Genomic DNA, 10,037 nt, shown 5'->3' on the forward strand with positions numbered 1-10,037 from the left:
CCCTCCCAGTCCGGCCGCCCGGACGGGGGGAGGGGCGGGGGAGGGGGCGGGTACAGCTGGCTCTGCCTCTAGATAGGCAGAGCCAGCTGTCAGTCACGCAGCTGGGCGGATCCCGGCACAATTGTCGGGATCCGCTTCAGCTGCGGCGTCTCAGTATACCGCGAGCTACAGCTCGCGGTATACTGAGCCTAGGGTGACGGGAGGACGCTAGTTTGTGTCCTCCCGTTACCCTAAGAAGAACTATGGGGAAAAGCCTTAATCCCATAGTTCTCCTTTAAGAAGAAAGCAAAAGTGGGTACAACTCACTCCCTCCCGAACACTGCAATTTTCTTAAAGCTGTCCTCTTTAAATCTTTTCTGTAGCTATCCCCAAAAAATGAAAAAGGAGCTCCATTCAAAAATAGACTCTTAAAGCAGACCTTTACCCTCTTTGGCTAAAAATCACATCAGTGTTTAGCTCTGCATGCTGATATGAAATCATCTTACATTCATTAGTTAGAGAAACATATTTTTACTTTACTTACAATTTCTTGCTTTCTACTTTCTCATTTTCTTTGTCAAAAGTGATGTAATGTGCCCAAGCGTTTCATCCTGGGAAGGTTACATCCGAACCCGAAAAGGCAACTCCCCACCCCCAGCTTGACATAAGCAAAAGGGGCAAGATCCAGTGACATCAATGACCTTATATGGATACATGCCTATAATTAGTAAGTTACATTTTGACACTGCAGCTGTCACATGTTCGCTCTATAGATTGTGAACGGAGTGATCACAAACCGCTGATCGCTCAGTTCACGATCATCTCCATGAAAAGAGAGCGCTGACTGCCAGTTGCTGCTCCCCACAGGGATTCCCCCCTCTCCTTTCCTCCAGCACTGACTGCAGGGACAGACAGGAGAAGGGGCAGGCCCAGTTGGCTCTAGAGAGGCTGAGCCAGCTGTCAATCAGGCAGCGGGGTGGATCCTGACAATATTGTCAGGATCTTTGCAGCCTGCAGCGTGGCTCTGCGCTGTCAGTATGTAGCGGGCAATAGCCCAGTATATGCTGAGTTTTGGGTAACAGGAGTACATTAGTAAATGTCCTCTTGTGACTCAAAAGTCAACTAAAACCAAAAAAGGTTTGGCCATAGTTCTCTTTCAATTAGCACATGCTAAAGCTAATAAAATGGGTTCAGGCGTTAAGGTTTTTTATTTTTTTGTACATCCGTCATGAAGGGGTTAACATGTATACAAGCTTCAATGAGAATTTAGTGGCCTAGTTTACATATCTTTTAAGCAGCATGGTAATGATGGGGATTTCCTGAAACACACTGCCAATGTAGTCTAAACTGGCCTGGAAACATTCACACAAAGACTGTTTATAAATAAACACAAATCTTCTGATAAAGATTCTCATAGGTTTGCCGTTAAAAAAAAAAAACTTGAATCCAAAAGAACAATGACAAACACAATGACAAATGAAAAATGAATTGATCAATAGGGTGGCATCGCAATCCGATTATTGGGCCTGCACAGTCCCTGGAATGAGCACAGATTAGTATGAAAAGACAATGTGACCCAGTCACAGGAGTCCATAACTGCGTGCAAAAGCAACACTCCACAATTATTTGTATCTATCACGTTTCTTACAACCTGTATTGCAAGTTGTGGTAACTTGGTACAAAGCCCTCATTCAGTCAGTGCACAATAAGGGACAATTATATTCTTGGTAAACAAGAGCACAGCTTATAGTGGTAGGTATAGAAAATGTTTGGCAAGCAGGACTGCCTGCCAAACACAAGGTGATCATGCTCGCCGCAGCGCACAGCCGTGTTAAGTTTTAGGTGGGCGATCGAGGGGTGGTAAAAATGTGGTTCAACTGCCTATTTTTGCCCCCCCCGGGCAACTGTGTGAACGAGGCCTATATAATATAGAAGCACATTCCACAGTTTCCTGTTAAACGACACTGTGATCATATAGGATTTTGGTTCTCAACTGGTGGATCGTGACCCAAAAGTGGTTCGCCACCCCGTGTTCAGTGGGTCACCATATGCCTTCCACTTTTCCAGGTAAGGGGCTCCTCAGCCTCTTCCTAACGCAACACTGTCAGTTCTCGCACCAAGCAGCCTTCAAAATATGCTGCCCAGTGCTAAGTGTCAGCTTGAGGTGGGGTGGGGTGGGGTAGGGTGGGATGGGGCTATGGCCGTGAGGGAGCTCCATCTATTTGTGCATTGCTTACAGCTCCCTCACTTGTCCTGTAGAGGTGCCTGGACCAGAGTGACGTCACATTCTGTTCTTCCGGCATCTCTACAGGGCATGCAAGGGATCTGTACAAGCAATGCACATATGGAGAGAGTTCCATAACAGCACAGCAGCCCCCACTGGACGCCAGCCTGAGGATCCACTCTAGTTCTCGTAAGGTAGGGAGACTGGGTGGATCTTTAAAAAAAGAAAAAAGAAATAATTTTTTTTTTGAGTGTGTATGTGTGTGTGTGTGTGAGAATGTGTGTGCGATTTTGTCTGTGGGTGTCTATCAGTGTTTTTGAGTGCCCGTTCACACTAGTACAGTGCGTTAATCACAAAGTCCCATGCGACTAATGCACTGCATCACACAATCACACCTACTGTGCATTCTGGTGTGGGAGGTGCGCTGCATTGCCATTCATTTGAATGGTACCCCAAATGCACCTCCCACTCACAGTTTGACCGCCCGCACCGGAACGGGTGGTACCGCAATGCCTTGCATTCTATTGCAGTGCGACTTCGGTCATGCCCTAATGACCAAGGACAAATGTGGGTCCTGAGGTTACACAGGTTGAGAACCACTGATAAAGGACAGCTTTTCATTAAACAAGCCCACAAAACTCTAATTCATATCATATCATGCTACAGAATTGCAATCAAAGGTCAACCTGCCTTGGTTAATGAACAGTTTTGCCGAGTGAAGCTAAATTGGTTCAACAAATAAAAAGAAAACAGGAACAATTGTGGTGGCCAACTTCTGTAGTCGTGAGTGACCAAGAGAGGAAATGTAGGCTACAAACCTAGCAGTCATATAGCACCTGAAAACTCCTTTGCATGGATTACACGGCAACTAAGCAAATGTGATCAGATAAAATCAGATTTTTACACTCATAGGACAGCGAACAAGCCAGGAAAACTTCTGGAATGGTCACATCCATAGACAGCATTTGGCTTGTCATATGATGGCCATGGCAATCTTCAAACAATGTCAACCACTTGCAACCAGACTTTGAAGTGACATTAAACCCTCAGATTTTTTAACATAAACCAATACTGTAATGTGTGCCTTACTGTAATCCATGGTAGTTGCCCTTCTCTTTGCTGCTCTTCCTTTTAAATCTGTATCTGTTCTCATGCTTGGGGAGAACGTCTGTTTTGCAGCAGACTGCCTTGTCTCTGGAATGGATATATGGTGTCTGTGTGCAGGTTCACAACCTGAGCCAGCACTACAGGAAGCGGCACTCAGCTGCAAAGGGAAGTTCTCCCCAAGCATGACAAGACATGAGGATTTAAAAGGAAGAGCAGCAAAGAGAAGGGAAACAACCATGGATTACAGTAAGGCACACATTACAGTTTATGTAAAAAAATCTGAGGGTTTAATGTCACTTTAAGTGAAAAAGCAGCAGAACAGATCGAGGCAACCGACCACCTAGAGGTTGTAGCCAAGGCGTAAAATAATCTGTGGTGGGCAGCCTTGGTTTGATTCACCATTTCTCCACAAAGGAAAACAAAGGAAGAGAGTAGAAGATCACACGATGGCAGCTTTCGGTAAGTAAAATGGGCATTTAGACAGTTGGCAATGTGACCATGTTTCCTGTTATACCCTAAATATGGCTGTAATATAAAACACAGAACTCCAGAAAGAAGAATTCAGGGCAGAAATAATCTTAACTCTTGAAGTGGGGGCACCCGCATCCTGCAAGGGTTAACTGCTCGTTTTCATCTTGGGTGTAAAATAGAAAAGTTATATTTACCTGAACCTTGCAGCCACCTGACTGTTAGAGCGGTCCCTGCAGCCTCTCTCCTCCTGTGAGAACCTGTGGGTTATCATAACCCAGTGTATTGGCTGTGAGGATGCTGAGGGACATCCCCGCAGCATAAGAAGAGAGGCTGCGGGGAGCTGTCCAGCAGCCAGATGGGTTCGCAATTCAGGCGAGTATAACTTTTTTATTTTACACCCAACAAAAAACAGGCATTTAACCCTTCCAGTGTGGGGGAATCCCAACTGCAAGGGTTAAGATTATTTCTGCCGGGAGTTCTTCTTTAATGTTAATAAATCCGCATGCACTATTTTTTGCAGATTGCACTGGACCGGAACGCAGGCACTAATGTGCCACGGGTTCGGGTGCCTGCAATCGCACTGCAAGCGGGGGGGGAGGGGGCGGGGGCTGCAGTGCCATTGAGTTCAATGCACTGCCACGCCCCCTCATGCCCCAAAACATAGTGAGCCGGCCGAGTTGCGTTCCAGAGGCTGAACGCACTGGAACGCATTCTAGATGATGTGACTGGGCCCTCAAAGGCTAACTTTACCTTTTAGACTGTGTTTTATATTGCAGCCCTATTTAGGGTGTGACATGAAACATGGTGACATCGCCAACTATCTAAATGTCCATTTTACTTACCAAAAGCTGCCATCATGTGATCCTCCTGCACCCAGTCTGCTCTCTTACTTTGTTTACATCCGGTGGGGTTCTTTTTTGGCTGCCCAAATCATTGCATGCATGATATGGGTAGAACAGCAATGACATCAAGGGGGTGGTAGGGTAGCAGCCAGAGAAGGACCATTTGCAGCGTTGGATTAGCAGCCAACTGCTCATTTTGGTCTAGGGATGAAAATAAAGAAGATATACCCACCCGATCCCCGCTCCTAGACCGGTCCTTGCAGCCTTTTCCTCCCCGGGCTCTGGCGGCAGGGCCGGATTTCCCACAAGGCCAACCAAGGCCCGGCCTCGGGGCAGCAGGGGTGTGAAATTCCTATCTCCCGATGCCAGGGACATGCAGTTCCGGGCATCGGACGGGTAGTTGTTTTCTACATTTAGCCCTGCTTTGGGCAAGCAGAGCTAAATGTACAGCAGGGAAGCCGCCACTTGTTTTGTATACAGCCTGCAGGTGTTCCATTCTCCATGGGGGGTCCTTATTGGCGGGTGCAGGGGCGCATTGAGGAACCTGGCCATGGGGCAGCAGAGAGAGTAAATCCGGCCCTGTCTGGAGGTCTAAGAATCCGTGACGTCATCATGTCTAATGCAGGTCAATTAGATGTGAGGACGCTGAGGGACATACCACAGCCAGAGAGGAGGGGGTAAGAGGTAAGCGGTCACTGCCGCAGGGCTGAGAATCAGGTGAGTATATCTGTAAAAAATGACTTGAATTGAGAAAGCTGGTTGGATGTCCAGTGAAAAAATCTTCAAGAAAAATACAGCAAGTCCAGTTGCCTTGACTTATTTTTTACAGATATACCATGACTTAGATGAATGAGAACCTTCACAGAAACAGGCGAGTATATCTTCTTTGTTTTCACCCGTTGACCAAAACGAGCACTTAACCCTTGCAGTGCAGGGGTAGCCTCACTGCAAGGGTTATTTTTTATTTTTGGATGGAGCATGGAAGGAACTCCTGACAGTTTTTAATGCCATTAAAGGCTCTGCTGAAGAGATTCCTTCACTTCCTGTCTGTCCCCAGGACAGGAAGTGAGGGAACATTTCTCTAACAGCAACACAGCTAGAAGTAGGAAGGTTTTTATGTTAGGTAGGGGATGTCTAGAATCTCTGTCAGCTTTTTATTGTTGTCTGATTCCCTGGTGCATTTCCTGTCTGGTAAAATGTGGTCTCCAGAAACACTTTAACTGTTAGTAGTTAGTCACATTCAACTGGACTTGTTCTGTTCCTGTTTCATCGCTCATCCAAGCCACTTCTTCAATTCTGACATGTTTCACCAAGATGGAGACTCTCATAGTTTAGAGTTAGGACCGCACTATAAGAGGTGCCTTGGCGCGGCAGTGCGGCTTACACATCCTCGGCTGAAGACGTGTATCCAAACCTCTGTCATTATCCTTAGTGGTGAGACATGTTGTTTTACATGCTGGTTTTGTGAGTGTGCCATGATGCCTTTCTACTGTTTTACTGTTCAAAGCCCATTTCGTGTGCACCTTACTGTATAACTGGTAACAAATTGTTGGATAAGCTATGAAACGTCTTCACCATCAAGCATACAATAAATATGGAGGGATAAATGAGAACCCGCACAGACAGGTACACTTTAAAGACAAAGTTCACCTTCAAAAATAAAAAAGAAACGCACTTCTTCATAAAAGAAAACAAATGTGCATGTTATATTTAGCATGCGGCCAGTGAGGGCCCATTATCACCCAATGCACTTTCATGTGTTTGTTAGCACATTACAAACATATATATACAAACTATTGTGGGTTTTCAATGGTGTAGATCACGTACATGCCTGTACACGTATGTAAATGGACGTGCGTTTTCAGCACTGTCCCTACAACGAGGCGGTTGCCCCAGGGGGCATCTCTTAGGCCTGGTTCACACTGAGCGTTTTGTAACACTTTTTCTGCCCTAAATAACACACGCAAAAATGCCCCCCAAAAAATCTAATTCATTTCTATGGCCAGGCTCATATTTGAGCGTTTTGTCGCAATAAGCAAAACGCCGGTCGCTGGAAAAAGTACAAGAGCTTTTTATGGGCGTATTACAGCTTGTTTTGTCCCCATAGACTCAATAGGGAGCACTTGAAAACACGCATTTGTTGAATGAGCTAGAATCTGCTCACAAAAACGTGTGAATTGATTTATGCACATAAACCACGCGTAAAAATTTGCAAAAATGTGCGTAGGAACGCGCTAAAACACTGTGGCCCAGGTGTGAACCCAGCCTTAAGGTCTTGTGGCCTTTGCGGCCAGGGCATCCCAGGTTGCTAGGAGCCAGCGTCCAGATCATGGCAACCAGTGGCATCAGTGAGCTAGGCAGGACTCTGGACAGAGGTAAGCCAATCCGCCCCCCTTAACATGCTTACCCCCCATGATAACATGCTCTCAACTAGTTCTAGGAACCCCCAATCCAGCCACCTCAAAGAGCTAAAACCATAGGGACTCCTGTGCGTTTCACATGCGTGTTTTATGCGTTTTTGGTGGGAATGGGCGGTAAAGCATTGAAATGCTCTGGCTCCTCCTGTTCATGTCTGTACCTCAGTCTGGACATTCAGTAACAGGGACGGGAGGAAGAATAAATGGACTAAAAAGTGCAGTGAGGTCACCAGACATGTATTCCATTGAGAACTACAAGTCCCTCTGTCCCGATGGGACCTGCAGTTTCTCCAATCAATGATTGGGGGCAGCAGTGGGGGAAGGGGGCTGCGATGTGACCATGTGATCATGTTTCATGGTACACCCTGAATATAGATTTAACATAAAACATGGTAAACCTAGCCTTCAACGTCCAATAAAAAGTGACAGTGTACAGGATAATTCTTATAGGAATTCAAAGTGGACAAACAAGGAATGGGATTTATCAAAAGTGGAGCAGACAGAATATGTCTATGGCAACCAATCAGCTTCTCAGTTCAGTCTATTCAGTTAAGCATTGAAAATGAAAGAGAGAAGCTTATTGGTTCCCATAGGCAACTACTCTAGATTCTGTGTGCTCCAGTTATGATAAATTCCCTCCAATCAGAGGAGTTTATCAAAACTGGAGCAGAAAGAATCTGGAACAGTTGCCCGTAGTAACTAATCAGCTTCTCTCTTTCATTTTCAATGCTTAACAGGAGAAACTGAAGATAGAAGCTGATTGGTAACTATGGGCAACTGCTCTAGATTCTATCTGATACATTCCCCTCCAATGAAATCTATCCCAAATCAATGACAGCTGACATCATGACAGGTTCTCTTGTGTCATCTGGAGTCATTGTATGAGAAGGAAATGACTTACCGATCCGGAGAAAGAGGACCACACTGAACATGGCAAGCAGGGTGGGCACCACCACCCCCAAGAAGGTGGACAGCTTTTTGGTGCCTGATCGATGGGCACTGTCCTTGCGGGTGGCGGCTCCATTATTGGGGTGTTCCTCTGTGCTCAGCGGGTAGATGATCAGGGGGCTCTGCTCATCCATGCCGTGCTCCGTCTTCCGCCTCTGAGTAAACTTTCAGACACCCCAACGTCAGTGTCACCCAGCACAGGGAACCCCTCCTTCCCTCCCTGAGCAGCGTGTGGGCGTGGCTCGGACTCCAGCACACGTGTAAAGGGGTCTCATGGAATGAGACCTGTGTGTGAACACCTCCAATGTCTGGTCTGTGGAAGGAAGTCAGTGCAGACCCGAGTCACAGCAGGCAGCCGGCTGATCTACCAGGAAATGCGGCACCTTGAAGCCATCACCACTCCTTCTTCTTCTTCTCTGTGCTGTGTGCAGATTTCCCAGCCCTGTCAGCTGAGAGTTCAGGCATTTCCCTGTGTGTGTGATCGCAGCGATCTGACAAGAAGAAACAAAGTACACACTGGAAATTCCAAATCTCAGCAACCTGCCATGTGGTGAGGGAGGGCAAGAATAACCTGGCTCCTCCTGGACTCTGGAACAGCACATTAAATCTTATGGATTCATTAGAAATACTCTTCAATCTCTTTCTTCTTTGTTATTATTGAAAAGAACAATAACACAAATACACAGAATCATTGTATACAAATACTGGCCACAAAGAATGCCGAGCTGAGACAACATGATAGTTCAGCATTATATAATAGGGATCAGGAGAATGGCTGCGATTCCCCATTTTATGATTTTCCTAAATGCTGTCTGATCTGGAGATAATCAGGGTTTTGGTAACTTGGCAATCAACTAACTTGCACTTGAGCGTTTTTAGGCAATTTTAAAACTTTCCTTGCGTGACGGAGAAGTTTGTTAGGCCCCTTTCATACGGATCAAGTCTGACTGTCAGTTTTTCAAGCTGACACGATGCCCAATTCTAGTCTATGGACAGCCGGTGTTCTATCAAAGTTTGTGACTGCGTTAGAATGTGTGACCGGTGACGTGGTCACACATTTTACCGTAATCCCGCCCAGTTTTTCGCAGGCGGAATATGTGACCGGCAAAAGGTAAAGAATTCCAACGCTTTCTCAGCTGTTCCAGGGAAGATCGGCATCGCAGATTGTATGTGCAGGAGAAGCGATCTGCTTTGGAACAGCTGATCGGTCCTGAAATGTCACTTCTATCTGACTTTGTGGAATGTGAGATTGCAGTCACAGAGTCGGATAGAAGTGACATTTCAGGACCGATCAGCTGTTCCAGGGCAGATCAGTTCTCCTGCACATACGATTTTCGATGCCGATCTGCCCTGAAACAGCTGAGAAAGCGTTGAAATTACCGGTCGCATATTTCACCGCCGAAAAAGTGGGTGTGATTACGTTGCAATGTGTGACCGGTCACACATTCCAACCTAGTCACAATCTGTGATAGAACACTGGGTTTAGACACACAGGTGTCCACGAACACTCAGTTACCTCCGACTCTGGCCAGGCCCGGAAAGACAAAGGGAACAGAGTTCTGTTTCAATGGACTGGATTGTGAGTAATCTAAAATGTCTGTTTACATCTGATTCTCCATAAACCAAGATGGGGTCCGGTCATTTCATTTTCTACACCATCACAAGCTGGTGGAAAAAAACTGGATGGACACAGATGTCACAGCGGTGACGTCCAATCTTTGCTGCTCCAATCAGAAGGAGATCTGTGCAAGGATTCCCTCCTGATCAGCCCGTGTGAAAGGGGCCTGAGGCACAGAAATCATTACGTGCATCTTTTGCAGGCACTCCCATTAAAGTCTATGGGGCCAAAACACACAATTCTGCCGAAAAAAAGCTCATGTGTCTTTTTCAACTTGCAAGCAACAAGTAACAGAGCGCGCACCATTGAAAATGATGAGATTATTCATGTTGAGCATAATCGCACTTTGGGAAATGCACAGCAAAACATTCAGGGCTTGAACTGGCCATGCACTGGTAGATTTTCACACAAACTTTTATGTGGAAAACCTC

At 46.1% G+C, this 10,037-nt stretch overlaps 1 protein-coding gene across 1 annotated transcript in view; it reads right to left on the reverse strand.

Moving 5' to 3' along the window:
* The window catches only part of LOC108792550 (solute carrier family 12 member 9-like), a 165,820-nt gene extending 157,694 nt beyond the window's left edge, over positions 1–8,126 (reverse strand). Inside the window, exon 1 of the mRNA XM_018563348.1 lies at positions 7,942–8,126. Coding sequence (XP_018418850.1) covers positions 7,942–8,122 — 181 coding nt within the window. The 5' untranslated portion in view covers positions 8,123–8,126. The remainder of the gene's footprint in view (positions 1–7,941) is intronic.
* Positions 8,127–10,037: the final 1,911 nt, after the last annotated feature.

Source organism: Nanorana parkeri, unplaced genomic scaffold (assembly GCF_000935625.1).
Source record: "Nanorana parkeri isolate BGI_ZX_2015 unplaced genomic scaffold, ASM93562v1 scaffold657, whole genome shotgun sequence".
In the NCBI taxonomy this organism is placed as follows: Eukaryota; Metazoa; Chordata; class Amphibia; order Anura; family Dicroglossidae; genus Nanorana; species Nanorana parkeri.